Source organism: Mesocricetus auratus, unplaced genomic scaffold (assembly GCF_017639785.1).
Source record: "Mesocricetus auratus isolate SY011 unplaced genomic scaffold, BCM_Maur_2.0 Super-Scaffold_100013, whole genome shotgun sequence".
NCBI lineage: Eukaryota > Metazoa > Chordata > Mammalia > Rodentia > Cricetidae > Mesocricetus > Mesocricetus auratus.
In genome coordinates this window covers 61,077,694-61,104,149 of record NW_024429196.1, presented here as the reverse complement: position 1 = coordinate 61,104,149, position 26,456 = coordinate 61,077,694, and the positions used below count along the sequence as shown (strand labels likewise).

Genomic DNA, 26,456 nt, shown 5'->3' with positions numbered 1-26,456 from the left:
GGAAACAGATGAAATGTCCTGGGTGAACTGGGTTTGTGAGGAGTGTGACAGTTGTGTAGCCTGGTATTTTGTGGGGCTCCTAGCAATGGGACCAGGACCTGTCCCTGATGCATGAGCTGGCTCTTTTGGAACCTATTCCTTATGGTGGGGTGCTTTGCCCAACTTTGATGCAAGGGGGAGGAGCTTGGCTCTTCCTCAACTGGCTATGTCACGCTTTGTTGACTCTCATGGGAGGTCTTACCCCTTCTGAATGGAGACAGAAGAGGGATGGATTGGGGCTGGGGACAAAGGAAGGGGAGATGGGAGGAGAGAAGGGAGGGGAAACTGGTTGGTATGCATAATAAATTTAAAAAATGAAAAAATCTAACTAATTAAAAAAAGAAAGAAAGCAGGTTGAGCATGGCATGAGGAGCAAGCCAGTAAGCAGTGTTCCTCCATGGACTCTGCATCAGCCTCTTCTTCCAGGTTCCCACCCTGTTTGACTTTCTGTCTTGATTTCTATCAGTGATGAACAGTGAGTTGGAAGCATAAGCAAAATAAACCCTTTCTTCATCAACTTGCTTTGGTCATGGTGTTTTAACACAGCAATAGAAAACTAATTAAGACACATAGTGAAGTTTGGTGAGCAAGTAAATGCATTATCTATGATGATAAAGTCTAAGTTTCAATAGAAATTAAAGGTATGTTAGAGGTGCCACACATGTTTTTGTTTGTCTTACTGAGTTCCAATATTTCTTTGGTGTAGACTTTCCTTGTTATTCTTTTATTCTTCTCTTTTAGAATGGAAATGTTTATACTGTTATTGTATATTGGAAATTATAAAGTGTTTTAGATTTTATAAGACCTCACAACTGACAGTTTGTTCTGAGTCAGAGCAGAAACATTGGATTAAAACTTCTGAACAATATTGTACCAGTTAAGACTTTGGAAACTTTAAATGTGCTTTATTAAATTTATTGATTTATTTGTCAGTGTGTGTATATGTGTTTACACATGCATGTAAACACATCACAGAGATGGTATTGAAGTCAGAGGAAAATTTTTAGGACTCAGTTATTTACTTCCACTATGTGAGCACTAGGGATTGAACTCAGATTTGGTGGCAAACACCTTTATCTGTTGATCTACATCATCAGACCAAGTCTTTGGAAATTCTTGAAGATGAGTTCAGTACCTTTATCTATAGTTGGACTTTCTTTTCTGCCACCAGCCCCCAATATAATGCAGAGACTTATTATTATTTATGAAAACTTGGCCTTAACATAGGCTGGTTCCTAACTAGTTCTTATAACTTAAATTAACCAAATTTTTTTTAATAAACGTTCTTCCATGTGGCTTGTTACGTTATCTCTGTACTGCCCATCCTGTTTCCTCAGGATGACTGGTGACTCTGCCTTTCTTCTTCCCGCAAGTTCCACTTACACTCCTCTGCCCCCAAGTTCCACCTATACTCCTCTGCCCAGCTATTGAACATTCACCTTTTTATTTTGTCCATCACAGCAATATATCCTCACACAGTATACAAATATCCCACGACAGTTTTCATTACAAACAGCTGTAATCCTTTGAGAACAGGCATGGGATATTGTGGTTTAAATGTGAAATGCCTCTGATAGGTTCATATGTTGAATGCTTTGCCCCTGGATGGCGATGCTGTTTGGAGGGAAGCATTAGGATATGGGAAAATACAGGTTATTGAGTGTATGTCTTCATGGGTTGTATTTGGCCCAGGTGGCCCCTCTTTGTCTTTCTGCTTTCTGGCAACAGTGGAATGAACTGGTCTCATACCATTCATCACCATGGACTTGAACCTTTGAAACTATGAGCCAAAATATGTTCTTCCTCTTTTTTAGGTTGTTCTGTTAGGTACTGGATCACATCTTTGGCAAGTTCTTACTAATACATATTGAATCTATCATCTTGATTACTAACCTCACATTGTACCCTTTCTTCCTCAAATCAACCATTTAACCTTCAATATCGATCTGTCATGCATAGCCCCCATTCCTTCTCTCTATCATTACTGTCTGCTTGTTAGTGCTCTTTGTCCACCTCTCTGTGGTATAAGCTGACATGTATGTCCTCCAGGTTGATGGTGCAGTCATTCTAGAGTAAAAGTATGATTTGGTTGTTCCCATTGTAAACCTGTTTTATCCCCTTTTATGAGCCTAACATATAACAGGCAGTATCATTAAAGAATGAAACAGAAATAAGAATCAGAAGAACATTGAAATATGTTTAGTACCTTTTGTTTTCTCATCTGTGTTAGCTTTTCCAACATGACCTAACTTGTTGCCCTTTGTCCCTCATTCATCCCTTAACAGTTGCCAGGTCTTTATGGTTCTAACAATTAACCTCCTTGGCATCAATGTGCTTTTCCATTTTTCCAAGGGAACCTTTTCATTGATTCCTCCTGGTAACACTAATCTGGGCCCTTTAGCTCTAAGCTTTGTAGAACTTCTATATTGGCAATTAATTATCTTTTTGACTGAGGATCAAACTTCCAGGAATTATATACTCCAAAAAGACAAACTTCATGTTTTATACTTAGTGTCTTTGCATACACTAATGAGATTGGAACAGAAGAAAAAGTGGAAGGGTAGGGTGTAAGTTCCAGAAACTGGTTCAGAAAAATTAAAGTCTATAAAGTTGGATCACACATCATATATTAAGTAAGCATTTCTTTAATTGGGAGAAAACTAATAAAAGATTGAAGATATATTTAGTAAGGTCATGATCAGAGTAAGAGATGATAGGAAGACTTTTCACTTTTGTTTTCCACTGTAGAAGAGGTAATGAAATATTGGGGGAAAGTCACTGGAGTTACTTTTCCTTTGTGTTTGACTAATTACATGGTGAGTGTTGTCATAGCAGGAAGGAATCTCAAAGCCCATTATAAATGTAGTTCAGGCAGCAAGATGAAACTTTGCTGGCTTTCAGAACTATTTAGAGGGTTTGGACTATTGAGATCACCTTAACACCTAGGGGCTATGTAAGTAGTAATGTTTAGCCATAACTAAGAATAGATGGGAAAATGGGGGATACACAGGCAGCACAGTAGCCATGGATTGATGAGAGAAGATGACCTTCTTAATTCTATCTATCTATCTATCTATCTATCTATCTATCTATCTATCTATCTATCATCTATTCCTGACATGGTGATTTGAGTTAAAATTTCAATCTCTCTCTCTCTTTGTGTGTGTGTGTGTGTGTGTGTTTGTGTGTGTGTATGTGTATATGTATGTATGCAATAATTACCACAGAATACATGTGGATATTGGAGAACCCATGGAAGTTGCACAGCTTCTGGGAATTGGTATTCTTCCATCATATAGGTTCTTGGGATTGGACCCAGGGCCTTAGGCTTGCTTGCAGTTACTTCTACATGCTGAGCCATCTTACCAGCTCCAGCTAATTTTAAAAAACATTTTATTAGTTTGGGTCCTCCTAGATCCATCTCCTTTCCCTACCCATAAAACTCATGTCTTCTTTCTTCTTCATTTCATAAACAGATCAAGTCAAATTTGTGCTTCCCACACATTCTTGATTGTGTATGTTCTCACTCAAGAGTGGTCCTGCTGTCTGTGATCAAACTGTTAAGGAATGCTGAGTCTTTTCCCCTGGAAACTCTCAGCTGCCAGTAGCTATTCAGGTAGGGGTAGGATTTGGTGTCCACTTCCCTCACTACTCTGGGATTTTAAGTTAAAAACACTTCCGGCTTTTAATTCAGAATTCTAAACCCTAAATGGGACATCACACTCCCTTTTCCAAGACTCAGAGATAATTTTAAATGAAGTATATATTCACATAAGTTAATGTTAGTTCCTGTGTGGTTTATTTTCTTGCATGATTGTATTACTCCATTCTTCTCCATTCTCACTGTAACCCCTTGCAAAGAAGGTTGTCATAGGCTTGGTTTTCGTAAGTGAGGGGCTTCTACTTAGGAGACAATGCTCAAATTTTTACCTCTGAGGATGCAGTTTAGCCAGAAACACAGAAAAGCATATGGCTATCAGCTTTTGTTTTATCCTTAGGTTAAACAACTGAAGATGGTTTACTTTATTGTTTTAAAAATTACAAGCAAGACAGAAGAGCTCTCTGTCACATGGTAAAAGCACAAGAAAATAATTCACAAAGTTATAAAATGGTGTTCTTGCCTGGGAATCTTACTACATCTTGTTCTAATTGTGTGATCTTGGTCAAGAATTTGGCTTCTTGGTGGCTTGATTTTCTTGTTTATACAGCAATGAGAATGGGAGCTGTATTTGCTCATAATGATGGAGAAAACAAGTGTGGTGAGTCATCTTAAAGTGTTTTTAAAAAACTTTAATAGATATATAAAAGTAAGTTATTATTATTTTACTATTTTCATGTTTATGCCTTCTGTTCTGGTCTTACTTGTCCCTGAGGTGGAGCTGTTAGGATGCTTGAGGTGTCACATGCAGGAGAGCATACTGACTCTGGAGTATTTGGATTCCAGTTGCTCTAGTTCTATGACAGGGCATGGGGAAGCATATTTCTCTTAAATCTGTAGGATAGGTGAGAGGTTCGAACCAAAACAAAATAATCAGAGAAATAATTCAAGTAAAGACTTCAAGGAGTTTTAGATCATTATAAGCATGTGACAGAGATAGTTCTGGGAAGCAATACATCCTAATTGCTCTGAAGGAATGGCTGAGACCCTGAATAGCTGTAGAAACAATTGTTGCTTAAGAAAATATGAATTTCACAGAGGAAAGAAATTTTGTCTTTTAAATTTGAGTCTGTAGATGCATGTAGTTGTCATGAAAGTTTGTTTTCCAAGCATTTTGTCATTTCTCAAACTCTAAATAAGCACAGCCTACAAGGGACAAGTGTCCTAGTGTTGTGATGATATGATACTTAAATACTGTAGCTATTTGGAAAAGCTTTGTCCATTCATACATTCATTCATTCATCCATGATTTCTTTCTTAAGTTTCTTCACATAGTAGAATAATTTAAAATATTGCTATAAAAATCACAACAAAACACTACCACCAAATATTATCAGGGAATTATAGGTAATAATAATGATACATAATTAAATAGGCATGGCTATTTATTATTGACCAATTGTTATGAGCTACTTAAGTACTTTATATCTTAATGGATTCATTGATCATGCTACAATATGCATAAATGTCCCCTCACAGTTAGGAAAGCAACTTCAATGACAGTGGTGCTTAGTCACTTGCCTAAGGTCCCCCAAGGAGTAACTCAAACCACACAAGGAAGCAATTGACCTAACCTCAGAGAATCCCAAGTAAGCAAGTGAGGAAACACGTATGTATTCCCATGAAATAAATTCACTCTGAGATGTACCCAAGCAATAGGATGTATGATAAATTCAAAACTCAACTGACTCTCTTCCTTTTAGATAGCCTAGCTCATAAAATGTCCCATCCACATTCAGGATAGGTCTTCCCATCTCAATTGACCTAACTAAGAAAATTTCCCAAAGATGGATCTCATTCCCACAGGCCAACCTAATCTAGAATGTTGTGGAATAGAATATTTATTTAACTTTGTAAAGATATGTTGTATTTGTTTATGCTGCATTTGTTTAACTAGGTAAAGCTGAATGGTCAATAGCTAGGCAGAGGATGGATAGGTAGAGCTGGCAGGCAGAGAGAAAAAGGGAACCAGGCAACCAGTTGGGGGCCAGTCAGTCAGGGTTCAGCCAGGCAGACGGAGAGGAAGCAGGAAAGCAAGATGGACAGTATATAGATAAGTTAAACGTGCCTCTGGGCAGCACATAGATTAATAGATTTGGGTTAATTTAAGTTTTTTTAAAGCTAGCTGAAACAAGCTAAGGCCAAGTATTCATAATTAATAATAAGTTTCTATGTCATGATTTGGGAGCTGGCTGTTCAAGAAAGCCTACTACACTAGACACTTTCCCATGAGACTCTACTTTAAGGTAATTCTAGGTTGTGTCAAATTGACAATTAAAACTAACTAACACATGTCTCAAAAGATGATCAAGTTCAATTAGATCTTCAAAAAATATAAATACAGATATTTCATTCTTCATCATCCTGTGGTTCTAGATCAAATGGGTTCATCACATTGAAGAATTAGAACTAAAGGAATTCATTGAATACAGTGAGTATACTAATTTTGTTTTTAATATATCCCAATAGAGATTAGAGTTGTGCTCTAGTCAAGGCAGGTAAAACTTAAGGAAATAAGACAGTTGATAGCATAGCAACCTACACCAAACAATTATTGGCTATATATAACCATACTACTGGTTCAGAATAAATTAGCCTAAATCATCTGCTGTGCCTGCTCAGTGAAATAGTGCAAATGGCCCAGTGAAATACAGCCTGGTTTGTTGTGCAAACAAGTTGTAAACTTAGTCTACACTTGTATCTGGAATATCCAGTTTCAGCCAACCACAATGGCTATCACTCCAGCATATCAAAATCTCTATCATTTCAACCAATAACAGTTGAAGACTGTGAAATTATTCTCCAGTACAGGTGATCTCTGTATATAATATTTTATCTTTCTGCTCATAAAGAGAACCCTCCCTGAAGCATCTTCAGCCTGGAATACTGCCCAGTTTTAGAAAAGTTTTATTGTTCAAGTAAACTTGATTAAAATGTGTTAAGTTAAATTGTGCTAAGGTAGTTTTTCTTTTAGCAACTAGGGGACAAAATCTCATTCAATGTCTGGGAAAACATTAATTGTGATATAGAAACTAAAGGTAGGTTGTCAATTTTCTAGAATCTCCACTATACAGAAGCTTGACTAATGTTTTATTTTTATAAAATCAATGATGAAAACATAGAACTAGGCATGGGGAACCTATATTGAGGTGAAAAGGGAGTAGAGACACAGAAGGCTTAACCTTCAAAGTTTAGAAATGGATGCCTCAAATATAGCAGGTTATTTCCTTCTCAATGCATGTCCCCTGCAACCATTACTCCCCATCATGAAGCCAAGAATGATCCCAAATGGAACCATGAAGGACCTCCTTGGGACCACTTTTCACCTGTTTATTTTGAGTTTACATTTCAAATTTCTCAGCACCCAGTAAGTGCCTGGTTAAACAAATAGATACTAGATTCCTAAATGAGTAAATAACAAGTATTTTTAGGTTATTAAAATTTACATGTGATTTTTTTTGGATTGTCATTTCAAATTCTTGTACATCCATCAGTTAACATCAAGGCGTAGATGGTTTATCCCTGAAGTCCCAGCATTTGGGGGTGGGGCAACTCAGCTTTCTGAGTACAAAGTTTAGAGGCATGGTAAAGAAAGTCCACGAACTTCTGAATAAAGAATAGCAGATATTCATTTGGGGAACACTCACACAATGAAGGTTAATAGCTGCCAGTCTTCTGCCTCTGGAGGCTCAGGATTTTGTGGTTCAGGATGCTGAGACCACAACCTAAGAGAGAGAGTTCGAGGCTCCTCCTCTTCTTTCTAAGGGATCACATCTGTACACCTAAGCCACACCCTAAGGCTGCTACCTCAAATCTATTAGTGGAACCAGATGCTTCTACACTTCTCTCTTTTTTGTCTAAATAAGAAAAAAGGATACAAAAACTATATAAAATGATAGCAGATATCAAGTATAGTCCAGGAGAAAGAAAGATAAAAACATGCACAAATTTGGACCTACAACCAGCAAGAGCAACATAAGCAAGAAAGACATACTAAATGTTCAGGCCAAGGGTAAATGGCATATTTCAGAGATTACTCTAATAGCTGTCCTATCCTGGAAAGCCTAAGTCTTGTGCATAATGTGCTCTAGCTAAGAGAGGATGTTATCTGTGACTATCTAGTCTTCAACTTCATCATAGACCTAAAAAGGAAAATAACATTACTTGGGTAAGCAGGAAGTGCCAGCAGCTGATTTCCTAAAGGTGCAAGAAATGTTAGAAGCAGTTGGCTACCTAGACAGTCATCCAAGGTTTCACAGTAATGTAGGGGCAACCAACTTTGGCTAAGGCCTAGAGTATCTGACAGACCATTGTGAGAAGCAGGAAATTTCAAAAGACTGTCCTAACCTATTTTGGCAAGGTTCAGAAGTCTTTTTGCTTATATCCTGCTTGTCCAGTTAGGATAACATGTCTACTGTCAGCAGTCAAGGCAAGGGCAGTTCTTTGCCCAAAAGGTCAGCTTGGCCAAGAAGAACACTAACTCCAAATAGAGTGTTACCAGTGCCTAACATACTCTCAGAAATAGCTCAGTATTGTCAGGAGCAAAATGTCTCAAATCAACAGAGTTCTAAATTATTAAAACATTTAAGTACCATATTCTGTAGTTCTTTGAAGTGTTAGAAGATCAAACGTCTATGCTGAGTACATCTCTGAGCATTTAGAGAACCTGACTAAAATAGCCAGGTATGAGAAGCATGGGTGATTTTAACCCGTAATTCTCAAAAACATATGCTTCGTACTGACCGAAGCTTCCCATATATAATTTAAACAATCTTTAAACCGAAGTGCAGCATGAGTACAATGAACTCAAAATTTATCTATATACATATATATATATATATATATCTTGATCAGAAGTAGAACTGTATAGTGCAAAATGACAGAAATATTCTTAAATTTTATCACTACACAAAATATCTTAAGCATATGTAAAAACATACATGCATTCAACATGATAAAATAACTTTACATTTGTGTGTAAAAGCATTGTAAACAGAAAGAAGAACTTACATAACATGACAAATACAATTTCAAGTTTGAAGCAATATACAAATTATCTAAGGCAGGAATACAAAATTAATTATGTTATGTATAGCTGTTATGTTGCTGAGATGAGTTTCTTCTATTTCTATGTTCTTTAGGGATTTTTATCATGAAGAAAATTTGAGGCTTGTTGATAGAAGTTTCTGTCCGGAAAGCTGATCCCAAATAACAACAAAGAAGTTTGATATTAACTATAAGTGCTTAGTCAATAGTGCAGGCTTGTTACTAATTAACTATTATATTTATGTTAACCCATATTTCTTATCTATGCCTTGCTATGTGGCTTGGTACCTTTCGTCAGTATGGCATTCCCATCTTGCTTCTCTTTGTGTCTACTGGTGACTCCTACTCTTCCCTTCTTCCTCCCAGCATTTTCAGTTTGGCTCTCCTGCATAACCTTATCCTGTTCAGCTATTGGCTAGTCAGCTTCTTCATTAAAACAATCACGGTGGGGAAGCTAACTACAACCAGAAAAACATAAGCATTAGAGAATCTCTCTCTACCAACAGCCAAAAGAACAAAGGGGTGAAATTCCACACATAATTCCACCAACAACAACCATCGCAAATCGAAGAAGGATGAGCAATCATTGGTCATTAATATCCCTCAATATTAATGGCCTTAACTCACCCATAAAAAGACACAGACTAGCAGATTGGATTCGAAGACAGAACCCTTCCTTCTGCTGCATACAGGAAACACACCTCACCCTTAAAGACAGACATTACCTGAGAATTAAAGGTTGGGAAAAAATTTTTCAATCGAATGGACCCAAGAAACAAGCCGGGGTAGCAATCCTAATATCTAACAAACTAGACTTTAAAATAAAATCAATCAAAAGAGATGAAGGAGGTCATTACATACTCATCACAGGTGAAACCCACCAAGAGGAAGTGTCTATTCTGAACATCTATGCCCCAAATACAAAGGCATCCACATTCGTTAAAAAACCATTATTAGAACTTAAATCTCATCTAAAGCCCCACACAGTTATAGTGGGAGATTTCAACACACCACTCTCACCACTAGACAGGAATACCAAACAGAAACTCAACAAAGAAGCAAAAGGGCTAATAGAAGTAATGACCCAACTGGGATTAACAGATATCTATAGAACATTTCATCCACATAAAAAAGAATATACCTTCTTCTCACCACCACATGGAACCTTCTCAAAAATCGACCACATACTTGGCAACATATCAAACCTCAGCAGCTACAAAAAAATTGGAATAACTCCATGCATCTTATCAGACCACCATGCTTTAAAATTAGAATTCAACAACAACACAAATTGCAGAAAACCTACAAACTCATGGAAATTGAATAATGCTCAACTGCACCATCCCTGGGTCAAAGAGGAAATAAAAAAGAAATTAAAGACTTCCTCGAATTCAATGAGAATGAAGACACAACATACCCAAACCTATGAGACACTTTGAAAGCAGTGCTACGGGGAAGTTCATAGCGCTAAATGCTCACATGAAGAAACAGGAGAACAGTTATACCAGAGAATTAACATCACAGCTGAAAGCTCTAGAACACAAAGAAGCACACTCCCCCAGGAGGAGTAGATGCCAGGAAATAATCAAATTGAGGGCTGAAATCAATAAAGTAGAAACCAGGAAAACAATACAAAGAATCAACGCAACGAAGAGTTGGTTCTTTGAGAAAATCAACAAGATAGACAAACCTTTGTCCAAACTTACCAAACAGCAGAGAGTGAACACGCAAATTAACAAAATTAGAAATGAAAAGGGGGACATAACAACAGACTCTGAGGAAATCCAGAGAATCATTAGGTCATACTTTGAAAACCTGTACTCCACAAAATTCGAAAATTTAAAGGAAATGGATGACTTCCTGGACAGCTATCAATTGCCAAAACTAAATCAAGAACAGATAAGCAATTAAAATAGACCTATAACCCCTATGGAAGTAGAAGCTGTCATCAAAGGTCTCCCAACCAAAAAAAGCCCAGGTCCAGATGGCCTCAGTGCAGAATTCTACCAGAAATTCAAAGAACAGCTTATACCAATTCTTCTCAAAGTGTTCCACACAATAGAAGCAGAAGGGTCTTTGCCAAACTCTTTCTATGAGGCTTCAATAACCTTGATCCCCAAGCCACACAAAGATACAACTAAGAAAGAGAACTTCAGACCAATATCCCTCATGAACATTGATGCAAAAATACTCAATAAAATACTGGCAAATCGGATCCAAGAACACATCAAAACAATCATTCACCACGATCAAGTAGGTTTCATCCCAGGAATGCAGGGATGGTTCAACATACGAAAATCCATCAACGTAATCCACCATATAAACAAGCTGAAAAACAAAAATCACATGATCATCTCACTAGATGCTGAAAAAGCCTTTGACAAAATCCAACACCCTTTCATGATAAAGGTCTTGGAGAGATCTGGGATAACAGGGACATACTTAAACATAATAAAAGCTATATACAGTAAACCAACAGCCAACATCAAACTAAATGGACAGAAACTCAAATATTCTAGAGAGAGCATGATGGTGCATGTTTGTAATTCCAGTTTATGCATCTGAGGCAGAAGATATCCCTGGCTACAATTAAAGACCCTATCTCAAACAAAAATGAAATAGAAACCAACACATAAAATGTTTTCAAGGCACAAATAACTTCAGAGTTTTCCTTTTGGGTGGGGGCAGTGTCACAATTTAGAGCAGAGAATTGATGCATATATTAGAGAAATATACAGGAAGAAAAAACAAAACTTGACTGGAGCAAAAATGCTGAACTCCAGGGTGAGGATTGTGATGTAAAAATACGTGACTGCCTGACTGAATATTCCATGCCCAAATACTCTACCTTATTTTAAAAATATATTCCCAAAGGTTAAGTTGAAAATAAAATATTTATATTCCTCTGCCTGGTTCCCATTTCCCCTAACTGGTTCTACTGCTGGCCTGTGGAGGAGGTCCCTGTAGCTGCTTAATAAAAAACTTCTGGGTATTCTCAGAGGAGGGGAAATTCAGGAATGGCTGTTAGTTTTGTAAAAAGCATGCAGAGTAAATCCAAAAGCTTAGACTTCATTGTGCATAAGAATGCAACCCAAATAACATCAATATAGTTAATAAAATTCATAGTCATTTTATGTAATGTTCAGTTTGTGCTCCAACTTCACCAATTGTCCCTCAGATATCCTTTACCACATGTTTGTCTAGCAGTACCAAACCAGAAGCATATACTGCAGCTGTTCTGTCCAGCAAGCTGGCCTGACATACTGACTGGATTAGTTGTGCCACAGACATCTTATAGACACACTTGACCACTGCTTCCTCCTGGAAACAATTATTCATTTTGAATATTTCATTTTGTTTTCCCTGATACCGTTTCTATAAAAAAGACAGGATGTGTGGAGAAAAAGTTCGGATGGCATTAGGTCATTGGTAGTTACATTATTTAGTTGAAAAGCAGAAAGCGTGACTTTATGTTTAACATTAGAAACATATTTTTTCCCTTTGGGCTCAAAGGTATGTCCCATAAAGCAGATATTTTAAAATAGCTTAAAGATTCAATAAATTCAGGGAATCTGTTAGGAATTCAGTTTCATGCACTTATTATATAACGTTCTCACCAATCCTTAGGCTTCACACCTATTTGTGCCACCCCAAGTTATATTATTTGTATCTGGTTATACATTATAATTATGTATTTTCTTGATCTATATATTTTTTTATATTCCTGTATGTTCTGGTAGATTACTGCTGTAATCAGGGTGTTGCTTTACTTAAATCCCAAAGGTTCGTACGCAAGTTACTGTGTCTCCAGATTTTGGGTAGTGTTGAATCTTCTGAGACAATAAAGTGATCAGGAGGCAATTAGAGCATGGGATAACATCCCAGAGGTAGATTAGGGGGGTGGATCTATGTAGAGAGAAGCCTTTTCCTTGCCAGCTGCTTTGGTTTTTCCCCACCAGTTTCCTAGGCTCTGCCACATTGTAGTCCCCAAATAACACACAGGACACTCTATTAATTATTAAGCTCTTGGCCATTTGTTTGTTTCTTGCTGGCTAGCTCTGACTTAAGTATTTAACCCATCTAAGTATTTCTCTTACCGGAGAAAAGGTCCGGACTTCTTATCCCTACAGCGGCTACATGGTAACTCCCTGTGTTTCTCCTATCCAGAGTCCTCCTCGACTCCTAGTCCCACCTATCTTGCTTCCCTATTGGCCAAGAGTGCTTTATTGACATATACACAGGACTTCCCCATCATCTCCTCTTTTCTGTCTAAACAAAAAGAAAGGTCTTAACTTTAACATAGTCAAATTATATATAACAGAACAGTTATCAAGTAAGAACACAGTTACAATATTTTGTCTATCAGCATTTAGCAAGATTTAAATAAAATATCATCCATTCCATCCTTGTGAGTCCAAAGTTCTATATGTAGCTTATCTTTTATCATAACTAAGGAAAACTATAATTATAACTATCTGCCTTCAACTCTATCAAAGACCACAGGAGGATAATATATAAACACTAGGATTGACAGAGATATCTTGCTGCCTGGACAGTCACCTGAAGTTTCTCTGCAATATTGGGGCATCCATCTTCAGCCCATAGGCCACAGTGTGTCTGGAAGACTTTTCAGAAAAGCAGGAAATTTCAAACTGTCCATCTGTATCGGCAGTCTGTCAGTCATTTTTCTGTGTCCTGCAGAAAGTCTCGTAGACTCTTTCATGAAGCAGGAACCCTGAAGGACTGTTTGAGTTCAGCAGTCACTTTCCTATGGGTCCTACATATTCAGTTTATACAGCAACAGTCAAGCAGTCTAGGCAAGAGCAGTTTCTTGCCCAAATGGCTAATCTTGCCATGTTGAAAGCAAACTCCATAATGAGTTTTTTCGATGCCCATCTTCCTCTCAGATGTAATTGGTGATGCCAGGAGCAGACATTTCTCATTGTCAAGAAAAACCCTAAACCATTTTAAATGCCATTTTTGAAGGTCTTTGAAAGGTAGTATTCTTTATATATCTAGAAAACCTAACTAACATAACTATAAGTTCTGACTATTATAAGTACTATCTATAGTCTGTATTTAATTATGCATTATGTTTTTTTATTTTATTTATTTTTTATTTTTTTATGAGACAGGGTTTCTCTGTATTGTTTTGGAGGCTGTTGGACCAGCCCGGCCTCTAACTCACAGAGATCTACCTGCCTCTGCCTCCCAATTGCTGGGATTAAAGGTGTGTGCCACCACCACCCAGCTAATTATGCATTATGTTTTAAAAGATCTGTTTAAGCACAATACTTAATCAAGAGGAGAAATATATGCATCACAAAATTGACCTTGAATATGTATCAATAAATGAAAAACCATACCAACACAAAGTACTCATTTCCATATCATAATTCTCTTTTTCCTTTAAAAAAGACATTGGTTATGATCATTAACCAATTATAAGCAACCCCATTCAAATGAAAACAAAGATTTATAAACAATATTGGGATTCGAACGTCACTCATTCCAAACTGCTTCGTGCTGGATGGGGGCGCTGTTCATACCATGGGGATCATGACAAAACTCAGAAACCTGTATAAGTCCTTGTTTTCAGGGTCTGTAAGGCTGCGTCATCTTAGCTGTCTCTATTGTTGGAAGACCTGGCCCACTGCTTCTTGGGGTCTTGGTTCCTCAAACCACTGAAGCCTGGAAGGAATCCTCAGCTTTTCATTTTCTGTGGAAATATAAACAAAAATTCTTTTCTAAAGTAACATATCCTTATACTTAAATTTGAAGTCAAGGCATTTTCAAAAGATATAAGTTGAATTAATTCAGCAGCATTTATTATCAAGTGTACTTTAGTAATTGTTCCTTCCTTAGTAATCAAAAAACTGAAAAACACAATCGCATACAGTATCCACACTTTCTGTGTATTTCCATCTTTACATGGCTTATTTATTTATCTATTATTATTACTCTATTTCTTTTACTTTTATTTCTTTATTTATTTCTCTGAGAGTTTCTCTGGAAATCTGCCTGCCTCTGCCTCTGCAGCAAATCCTACCGACGTGTGCCACCACAGCCGGCTTCTCTATTTATTTACCACTATGCCGTTTCTTTTTCTCTCTCAAGCCTATGCATATTTTTTAACCACACTGTAAACCTTTACAGGTTTTTCTTCATCCAAGTCTGACTTTACTGTAAATCTTTATGTTTTTCTGGTCACAGGTCTTATCTGTTAAAACCGTGGCTGTTTAAACTGCAGTTCTTCCAAGATGGCAGGCGTAAGCATGATTCTAGCCCATCGCTTCAGTCTATGCTGACATCCAGCAAAAGCTGCCAGCTTGGAGATGTGGTCACTGCCACTTCCAGCTGTATGTACACACCTTTTAATCATTAGAAGAGCCTCTGAAAAGAACCTTGTTGGCTTTTTTTTTTAATGCTGAGTCAGGAAGACTCCCTTATGCGAGCCATGTGAGTCTCTGCTTGTCGCTTGCAAAACACAGCCCACCTGAGAAAATGCTGCCACCATGAACCCATGCTTTTCTCCGTTCTTTTGTTTCTAAAATTCCTTTAAAGCTTTTGTCATTCTATGTGGAAATTCAATCCCACATGCTGATACCATTATGGTGGGAGAAGCCTTTTCCTTGCCAGCTGCTTTGGTTTTTCCCCCACCAGTTGCCTGGGCTCTGCCACGTTGTAGTCCCCAAATAATACTCAAGACGCTGTATTAATTATGAAGCTGTTGGCCGTTTGCTTGTTTCTTACTGGCTAGCTCTGACTTAAGTATTTACTCCATAAGTGTTAATCTAAGTATTTCTCTTACTGGAGAATAGGTCCAGACTTCTTACCCCTATGGCGGCTACATGGTGACTCCCTGTGTTTCTCCTACCCAGAGTCCTCCTCGACTCCTACTCCCACATATCTTGCTTCCCTATTGGCCAAGAGTGCTTTATTGACATATACACATGACTTCTCCATCAGATCTAGGGTTGTACACTAGAGTTGTGGCTCTCCTGAGATGAGGGTAGTGCTGTAAGAGTGGGTTGTTAGAAAGTCAATCTGCCCTACTGTTGTAGACATTTCTATATTTGGATGTTGCCCTTTCCCATTCTCTGTCTTGTTATTTAGCTAATGAAAGTCTTGCTAGACGCTGAAGAGATGTTGGCCTTTAGAACTCCAAAACTGTGATTTAAACCAAACCTTTCTTTATAAGCATAAAGCATTTTATGCTTATGTTGTACAAAACTAAGCAATGAAAATATCCTTTCTTGGTTCTGTGATGTGATCATAATTAGTTCCAAAAAGAGGGTAATGTGGTATGTATATGATTGAAAGGCATCCTCTTGACTGTGGTTGTACCAGGCTGCCAAGAAAATTTACTCCCCAAATTTATTCACTGTGTCCAGTCACACAGGCCCTTAGAGACCACTGCAGTCATGGCCTATAGCAACCCAACTATTACTAATGCTGCATGTAGACCTTGATATCTCCTGTGCAAGGATAGTTTTGCAGGTTTGTAGAATTGAGGAACCTGCTCTCTGTGCTCTCTGTGCTTCCATGATGGTGACTGTTCTGCTTTTCCTCACTCTTCCATATATATATATATATATATATATATATATATATATATATATATATATATATGAAATAATGAGGCAAAATAAAATCTACCTTGACCCCCCTATTGCTTTAAAAATTGTTAGGTTTTCTCATAGTGATGAAAATCTAACACATTAATTTACTTTTTTCTTTTTCTTTTTTTTTTTTTTCAGGTAGGGCTTCTTTGTGTAACAGCCCTGACTATCCTGGAACTCACTTTGTAGACCAGGCTGGCCTTGAACTCACATATCTGCCTGCCTCTGCCTCCTGAGTTCTGGGATTAAAGGCCTGTGCCACTACTACCTGGCAGCACATTAAATTTTTTTAAACATTTTTTTGTTGAAAATAGATTCCCCTCTCATCTAATATATCTTGATTACAGTCTCCCATCCCTCTACTCCTGCCAGTTCCTCCCTACCTCCCCTCCCATCCAGATCTACTCCCTTTTTTGCAGAAAAATAAAAACAAGCTCCCAAGAGACAAAAACAAACATAACTAAAGAAAATATAATAATATAAAAAATCACATCAAAGTTGGACAGGACAAACCAGCAGAAGGAAAAGAACACAAGAAAAGGTGAAGAATCTTAGACCCACTCACACTCAAGCGTCTCATTATATTGCTACACTGAAAGCTATAATATACACATAGAGGAACTGGTGTAGACCAGTCAGCCCTGTGCTTGCTGCTCAGTCTCTGTGAATTCACATGATCTCTGCTCAGTTAGTTGATTTAGAAGAATTTATTCTCCTCATGTCCTCTGTCCCTTCTTGCTTTTACACTCTTTTTGTCTCTTCTTTGGTGGTGTTCCCTGAGTTCTGATGGGAAGGATTTGATGCCAACATTCCATTTAGAGTTGAATTCCAAGGTCTTTCTCTGTCTCTCTGTCTCTCTGTCTCTCTGTCTCTGTCTCTGTCTCTCTCTCTCTGTGTGTGTGTGTGTGTGAGTGTGTGGGTGTGGGTGTAAATTCTGGCTGTGGGTCTCTGTATTTGTTTTCATCTGGTGCACAAAGAGGCTTCAATGATGATAAGTGAACAAGGTACTTATCTGTAAGTATAGCAGAATATCATTAGGAGTCATTTATCACTATATTTTAAGATCAGTATTTATTTGGTTTTACTCTATCTACTGTGTCTGGGCTATCTAATGTGATATTTTGTTTATGATATATCAAATAAAGCTTGCCTAAGGATCTGAGTGCAAAACTAGCCACACTAGCTAGCCATAGAAGCCAGGCTGTGGTGGTCCACACCTTTAATTCCAGCACTTGGGAGACAGAGGCAGACAGAGCTTTGTTAATTCAAGGCCACCTTGAACTACACGAAGGAAATTGATACAGTCTAAAACACAAAGAGAGATCACACAAAGGTGACCTTAGCACTTGGGATCCCACATCTTTAATCACAGCCCTAGAGAGGAACATAAGGCAGGAGACAGGAGTTCAGGGATTCTGAGTTTCAGTGGACCACCCCTTCAGTCTGAGCATTGGTAGAGGTGAGAACTCTCTAGTTTCTGGCTGCCTTGCTTCTCTGACCTTCAGCTTTAACCCCAGTATCTATCTCTGGTTTTTATTATTCGTGCTACAGTCTAGTCTCTGGGTCTTGGTTACCTAAGGAGTGTCAGATATCGGTTCCATCTCCTGAAGTGGGCCTTTAGTCAGATGAGTTATTGGTTGGTTACTCCCACAAGATTTGTGTCACCATTGCCCTAGCATATTTTGCAGGTAGTTCATCATTTTAGATAAAGGCTTTGTGGTTGGCTTGGTGTTTACATTTCTCTTTTGATAGCATATGGGGTATATTCCTATACCAAAGACAATGAAATATAGTGGTGAAGTGTCTATGTAGGCGCCAACTCAACATCTCCATATTCGATGAGTTCCATAGTTGTGTCAAGCAATGGGAGAGCAACCTCTTGTCTTGGCAACAGCCTGCGTTGTTTGAGGATTTCCATAAGATCATTTTTGCCAACAACTCAATTAGATATAACCTAGTCCTAGTATTATAAGCTTCATTTGGTGACAAGAGATGGCCAGTTGGAACTCCACCTCCCCCATTATTTGGAGAATTCATTAGGATTATCTTCATATGTTTTAGGAAGTTTTCTCTGCACTAGGTTTTCATACCAACTCTTAGATGCCCCTCAATTCTAATTGTCTCTTCCCACATTCCTCCTTCAAGTCCATCTCCCTTTCCCTTCCTCACTTGATCCTCCAATTTGTCCCCCTCAGTCCCCAGTCCACCCATAAAATCTATTCTATTTCCCACTTCCAGGGATATCCACATCCCTAAAGTCCCTTCCTCCAACCTCTATGGGTCTAGAAATTGTATCATAGTTATCATTTACTTAATGGCTAAGATTCACATGAAAGTAAATAAATAACATATTTATCTTTGTGTGTCTGTGATACCTCTCTTAGGATGATTTTTCTAATTCCATCCATTTGCCTGCAAATTTTATGATGTCTGTTTTTCAACAACTGATTAATACTCAACTGTGTAAGTGTACCACATTTTTATCCATTCTTCTGTTGAAAGGCATCTAGGTTGTTTCCAAATTTTGACTATTATGAATAGAACAGCAATGAGCATGGTTGAGCAAGTGTCCTTGTGGTTAGAATGAAGCGTCCTTTAGGTAAATGCCTAAGTGTGGTATAGCTGAACCTTGAGGTAGGTATATTCCTATTTTTCTGAGGAACTGCCACACTGGTTTACATAGTGAATGTATGAGTTTGTACTTCCACCAGCAATGAAGGAGTGTTCCCCCTATTCCACATCCTCAGTAGTATTAGCTGTCATTTATGTTCTCTCTCTTAGCCATTTTGACAGGAATAAGATGGAATCTAAATGTTTAGTAAGGTTATACCCTTCAAATGTATTCTATAAACTCATAGCCAAACAAAATGCAGAGCTATGGAGCCCAGTCCCAGTGGAAACATCAATAATACAACTCCTGCTCCTAAGGGTCAGGGATCAGTGCAGCGAGGAGGCAGGAAGATTGCGAGAGCCAGAGGAACAGGCAATTTACTATGAGATTATGTCTCCTCAGAATGTCAAAAGTTACATTCATAAAGTCTCACCAACATGCCTGTCTAAACGTAGTGGAACAAGGATAATACTGATAGATATGCTAATGTGGATGGGCAAAGCCCAGGAGGCTACAGTCCTGCACAAAGAAGTACAGGCATCTAAGGAATGCTAAGAGTGGAAGAAATAGTCTTATCCAGGAGGAGTACACAAACTGCTTATCCAGTACCAAATATTAACCCTGAAAATGCACAAGTAGCATTATGGAGACTGAACAGGTTTTATTTATGTATTTAGGAGTGTGTGTGTGTACCTATGTATGCAACAGTAACTAATGAAAAAGTGACCATGACCTTGAAAGCAAGCAAGGAAGTGTATATGAGAAGGTCTGAAATGAGGAAAGGGAATGAGAAAGGATGTAATTATATTTTGATCTCAAAGACATAAAAAAATTAAATAATAATATTTTATTATTTCTCTTTACTCAAAACTTTATCTTTGGATTTAATTCAATGGTATTCATTTCAATGACCAGAGTAGAGTTATTAATTATACTGCATACATATAGATTTGACACATACAAGAATAATATATATGCATGATTGATACATAAAGGTTTAATATGTCAACATTAATGGTAAGTATATGCTTAAATATGTATAATTCTTTTGGAAAAAACTAAAAGTGCTTTAGTGACTATAGAAAATATTTCATGCAAAATTGGCGACATATCGCATGTAAATATTTTTATTATTTGAAGACATTGAAGATTAGAGAGTGAATTCAAAGAGCATTTTAATATTGAATAATTTAATTTTGTCACTATCAAATTAAGCATCTGATATATGGAATTTTAATGTGCAGATGGATTGTTGTATAGACTTAGGGTTTTTTAACATGGGAAGAGAGAGAGGAAAGAGAGATGGATGGGGAAAGAAGAAAATGACTATATGTATATTGTCTATGATACTGGAGAAGTCTCATTTCTCTACTAACAATTTATAGACTTCTGAATTTCTTACCCTTTTTAATGAACATGTATGGACCCTTCTGATTAATGACAATATTTCTAGTAATTATATAAGGTTTCAAGGTGATTTTTGCATGCATTTATATCATTGGACCTTTATCATCTTTAGTTTATCTCCCATGTACCAGGAGTATAGATTGGAAAGGTGCAGAGCCACAGGAACTCATTTACAGATGTTGAGACTTCATGAAATATCATGCAACATCTGGATTTCACAGGCTCATGAAACTGTGATCCTAGCTACCATCTCACACCTGTGTCCAGCTCTCCCTTCCCCTCGTAGAGTATGCCCATGTAAATTATGTTAGTATATCCAGTGTAATTGATTCCCTTTTTGCTTCCAAAACAGGCTGAACTGGATGATGAAACCCATGACTAAAATACTGTAATGTCTCTAGTGTTCTATACCTTTAGGCATATGTCCAGGTATATGTTGTAAAACCATGTGGCACTATGTTTGGTGAGAATGTAAGGTGTGGAAAGGAGAAAAAGGGAGTGGGGGATGCATGGAGGATGATGGGATTGGAACTTGGTTAATAAGAAGTAGAAATAGACAAGGTAATCTATGTTAGTATACATCAGCTGCTTGTCTTCTTTTGATTATGTGGTCTATTACTCCATGTACCTTCCTGGGCAGCAACTATGTGAGTGAGGAAAATCAGTTTTATGAAAATGTACCTACCCTAGCTAGAATTACATTGTTCTTATTTGTCTAAGAGAATCATAACTTTGGAAGGTTAGCATATTCTGGTCTTATAAAGAGCCCAGTTGCTCCATAGATACTTCAGGCTTGTGCTAAGTAGATTTTTATAAATTTTTCTTTTATTTCCTCTTTCTTTCACTCAGGATTTGAAACTTGAAAGGAAAGGACTCAGCCAGCACATTCCCATGTCTTGTTTAAAGAAGGAAAAACCATTTGAGAAGTATGTTCTTTAATGTTAAGAGTTTGTGCCTGGTAGCATGAGCGTGTGTGTGTGTGTGTGTGTGTGTGTGTGTGTGTGTGTGTGTGTGTGTGTGTGTTCCTATGAATTAAGTATGGATGGATTGCAGGTGGTAGACACCCATAGGTTTATTCACCAGATTTTCAGGATTTGGAAACCATGTCCTCATATCATCTTGGGGTAGGTCACTATTCTTCATCTCCAAGATGTTGGAGGGTGGGTATTCTAGCCTTACTGGTGTAGCTGAGAGCCATGTTTGACTAATCTCTCAGAAAATATTCAAATTCTTGGGCTAGTATAGGAACCTTCAAGATGTGAGCACAACAGTCACTTCATCACACTGTAGTCATAGCAAGTATGTGTTAGGAGTAAGCATTCAGCTGGGATAGTCTCATAGTGTTTGCCTGTCCTGTGTGCCTTTCACAAGGCTGTCAGCATACTTCAGTATCAGTTGCCTGCCAGTGAGGCAGGGATGCTAACACCCTATTGAGTATCTTGGGTGTTGATTGAGGTAAGAAATAGAGTATGTCTGAAAGAGTTTCTCTGAGCATGGTAAATGCTCAATGTGACATCATACTGAGGACAGTAGTGGTTCTCAGCAAGGGTCAATGTCATCTCCAGAGAACATTTGGCAACATCTATTAACATATTGATTATAGAAACAGGCATTAGGTAGGCTGTCTAGGAGTATTCGGTGGGTAGAGGACAAGATTCCACTAAATATCTCAGTAGTGCACTGTGCAGCTCCACCACAAAGAGTTACCTGGTTAAAAATGTCAATAGTGGTGATGCTGAGAAGACTGTGGTGCATAGATGCTGCCTCTTTACTGCCACCTCCCTCAACATGTGCTCTGACTGCAGTGCAAACAGAGTAACCACCAGAGTGGAGCCTACCTCCCTGTGAAGAGTATGTAGAGTCTGAGGCACTAGTTGTGCAGTTAGGATTATAGATCACTAAACTGTCATTTCTCTGCTCAACTAAAGACCAGTAGAGAATGGAATAATATTCCTTCTATGCCCAGTGTTTCTAATGATGGGACTTTGTATTATGGAAATTGCCAGGGTATTCCATAAGACCTTACATGTGAGAGACCTAATTCCAGGCTAACTTGCAACAGCAAAACTAGGAATTAGCCTAAACAACCAACAAAAGGGACAATTTAAGTAAACTGTGGTAGACAGAACTAAACACTAAGATGACTAAAAAAATCTAGTTGTAAAAATATGCATACAATATACAAAGCAGAAAATAGAAGTTAGGAAATAATATGTATACCATCAGTTTCACTTTGCATTAAAAGTGAATGATTTAACCCTCTAGTCATGAAGAATAGAAGCCTGTATTTTGCAGAGGTTACATATAGTCTGTAGGTGGGTGGGAGGATTTGGATAATACACGCTGAGAACATATACAACTAGAATTTTGTGACTGCAGATTACACAAATTCACAGACTCAAACAACCTTTGAAAGTATTTATAAGAGTTGGAAAAATGTCTCAGTGGTAAAGAGAAAATACTGCTCTTGCCAAGAAGGCTTAGGCTTGGTCCCCACTAACCACATTGTGTGCCTCAAAATCACCTGTAACTCAAGCTTTAGGTGATCTTATACCCTCTCCTGGGCTCTGGAGATAGTGCACTCACACATACATACCCATATCTACACACATACACAGACAGACACAGACACACACATACACACAAGAAGTATTTGTTAAAAAAATAAACCTACCACATATACTGAAGACATATAGCTGTTTGTCCCCCCCTCCCTTGTCACTTCTCTAAACAACATAGCACAAAATCTGTGTGTAAGAGGATGGCTGTGCCTTCATCATCATAAAGTTAATAATGCTCATCAGAGGGCAAGACAGGAATGATGGTCTACTTAGGATTTGTCTTAGTTAGGGTTTTATCGCTGTGAAGAGACAGCATAATCACAGCAACTCTTACAAATGAAACCATTTAATTGGGGCTGGTTTACCCTTTCAGAGATTTAGTCTGTTATCATCGTGGCAGGAAGCATGACATCACACAGGTAGACATGGAGCTAGAGAAGGAGCATGAGAGTTCTACATCCCGATCAAGAGGCATCAGGAAGAGGAAGTGCTACCAGGCCTGGTTTGAGCTTCTTAAGTTCAAAGCCCCTCACCAGTGACACACTTCCTCCAACAAGGTCAAGTCTACTTCAACAACAAGGCCACACTGCGCAGCAGTGCCACTCCCTGTCATGGGAGCCATTGTCATATAAACAACCACAGGACTCAAGGCAGACATATTCTCATGCCTGCTCCTGGCTTCTGACCTTGACCACAACTGCTTTACAGGAGCTCAAATCAACACTGTCTCTGGGTACCTGCTCCCTTGTACTTACTCCCTTTTAACTTTCAGGAAATGATTTTTAGAAAACCATTAATTAGAAATAAAATAGCTTGTTACCAGGGACCACATTTTCTCTTCTTTATTTATTTAGTTTGTTGTTTTCTTTCAGATGATAATAGTGAATGTAGCATGCAATTATTCAGCTTAAATTTTTAGAATATTTCTGAATGCCTTGCAATTCTTACCAAGCAAACAAAGAAACAGAGAAGCCATCTCACTGTGGTTAACATGGGATGTTTGATGTTTACTAATGAAATCTGTTTACCTTCATAACTGTATAATAGGACCATTAAAGACAATAGATACAGTAGTTTAAAAGTAATAAAATTTACAACAAAGTGTATTTAATTTGAAATTGGATTGCCAGCAAATGGGTGTCCTAATGAACCCCTGTGTCAACGCAGCTCTAACCGCATTAAGGGAGATAATTTGTATCACAGAAACTGAATCAGCAGTGAGACCCCAAAAGGCTATTCCTCTGGTGGGGGTACAGCCATTGTCACAGATGGCCCTGCTGATGGAATTAAGCTTAAGTCAGGAGAAGTGGGTGATATGATCCTTTGTAATTCAAATGCATTTGGGAAAGCAGGGAGATGATGCCAGGACTTGTGGAGCACAGAAGTCAACAATGAAGAAGATCCTTGAGTAAATCAAGTGCATATTAATAGGATGGCAAGTACCCAGAGAGCATTTTAAGGAGAGAAACGCATCATGTTCTCTGGCCCTTACATTAAAGGTAGAAAATGTGTCATATCATCCAAGCATCTATTTTAAATGAATGCTTTTCATGAACAATTTGTAAGATCAAAGGAGAATGGGAAGAAAGAAATGAAATGACAAGAAATCTTACCAAATATGGATGGACCTCCTCTGTGGTTTTTGTACCTATGCATTTAACTACTAATGGATAGAAAATATAGTTAGATCTATGATGGCTTAAGCCATACTGAGCATGTGCAGAATGCTCATTCTCATTGGTATACTATAGAAACAACATGGTATAGCAGATACTTTTATAGTTTTTGCATTTATTAAACATTCCATTAATAATCCACCTAGAGCTGTTGTTCTCAACCAGTGGGTGGCGACCACCTGAGGTCAAAAATGTCTCTTCCACAGGGTTTGCTTAAGACCATCAGAAAACATAGATATTTATATTACAATTCATAGCAGTAGCAGAATTACAGTAGTGGCAAAAATAATTTTATGATTGGGGTCACCACTACATGAGAAAATGTATTAAAGGCTTGCAGCATTAGTAAGGTTGAAAACCAGTGATCTGGAGGTTATTTAGAGTGAATAATAGGAAATAGAGCTGAAAAGACCTTGTGGGGGTTGAGAGGACTTGCAGATCTTATAGAGGACCTGAGTTTGCTTCCCAGCACCCACATGGGGTGGCTTACAGTTACCTGTAACTCTAGCTCCAGGGGATCTGATACCCTCTTCTGATCCCCAAGAGTCTTCAATCACAGGCATGCGTATGCATGTGCACACACACAATTAAAACAAAATAAACATTGAAAAATATATGTGCATGTATATATATATATATACATGCACATATATTATAGAGCCTCTTTGGAGTCTAGCATTCACAGGGAATCATAGGGCCCATTCATTTCAGACAATGGAAGACAACAGTCTTTGATTTCCTGGTCATTTCTGAAACAACTGACACTTTAATTGTGGTGAGCTCAGTAGCTTATATAGTATGTCATGTATTCTATGGGGCTATGCTTCAAAAACCCTGTTTTAGTCAAGTGCAACACCTGCAATGTGGCTCTTCTAATTCCTATTCAATCCAAGAAAATACTTAAGGAAAACATCAAACTGTATTGTGACTCTTAAGGGCAAGGCTTTTCTTCATGCCCCATTTTCAACATCCTTTCTTCTGCTTTAATTCTTTTTCATACCTGCTGCTCCAAGTCATCTGTGCCCTGAAGATGCAAGTCCTTATACAAAAGACAGCATCATGGAACTATACTCATATCCAAAAGCAGCCAAAGAATCCCAAACAGCAGAAGGAACTTGCTGCAAGGTGAGCACTCTTGACTGGCTTCTCCTGATGCAAAATGCCCGATGATGACAATCATTGTGTGACTGCCCTTGCCTATTTTTTCCTCTTCAGGGGTTCTTCAGAGAAAGCAGGGCTTACTAAATATTTTTGATGTCAATTCCATGCTGAAATACAGGCCAAAAACTGTCCATGGAAATACCTGTGGTATTCTTCACCACAGGGTAACAATTTGACCAGACTCAGGCTCAGCCATACATGGAGGTAGGCCTGCCATCATGCAAATGACACAGGCTTGAGATTTGATAGATCTCCATTCCCCTTCTCCTCCTCTGCCTGACATGTGCTTGACAGAGGTTATAAATGCAAGAGAGATTGTGGTATAATTCCTCAGACTGGCATTTCTGCCCCTAGTCACCATTCGATTATCTTCCAAATTGCTGTGTTTCAGAGAGATAAAGATTCTTTATGGCTTGCTGACTTGAAACAACCACAAGAACCGGCACAGAAATGGCTAGGCGACCATGCATAGTAATTCTATTGGTAAATGACAAAATCTTTGTTTGTATGACATTTCCAAAATTACTACAGAAGATGAATCTAAAACACAAAATGTCACATTTGGCATGCAGAACTATCACAATATATTTCAGTATAAAATTCATAGAGGCGTTTAATTTAGAATGTGTTTAATAACTCAGTCTGCCTGCATCAGTAATCCTGCCTTGAGGTCTA

The 26,456-nt window shown here is 38.1% G+C and overlaps 1 protein-coding gene across 1 annotated transcript in view; it reads left to right on the top strand.

Moving 5' to 3' along the window:
• The window catches only part of LOC110340193, a 379,146-nt gene that overhangs the window by 157,673 nt on the left and 195,017 nt on the right, over nt 1-26,456 (top strand). The window contains exons 8-9 of the mRNA XM_040755232.1: nt 21,233-21,310; nt 25,626-25,745. Coding sequence (XP_040611166.1) covers nt 21,233-21,310; nt 25,626-25,745 — 198 coding nt within the window. The remainder of the gene's footprint in view (nt 1-21,232; nt 21,311-25,625; nt 25,746-26,456) is intronic.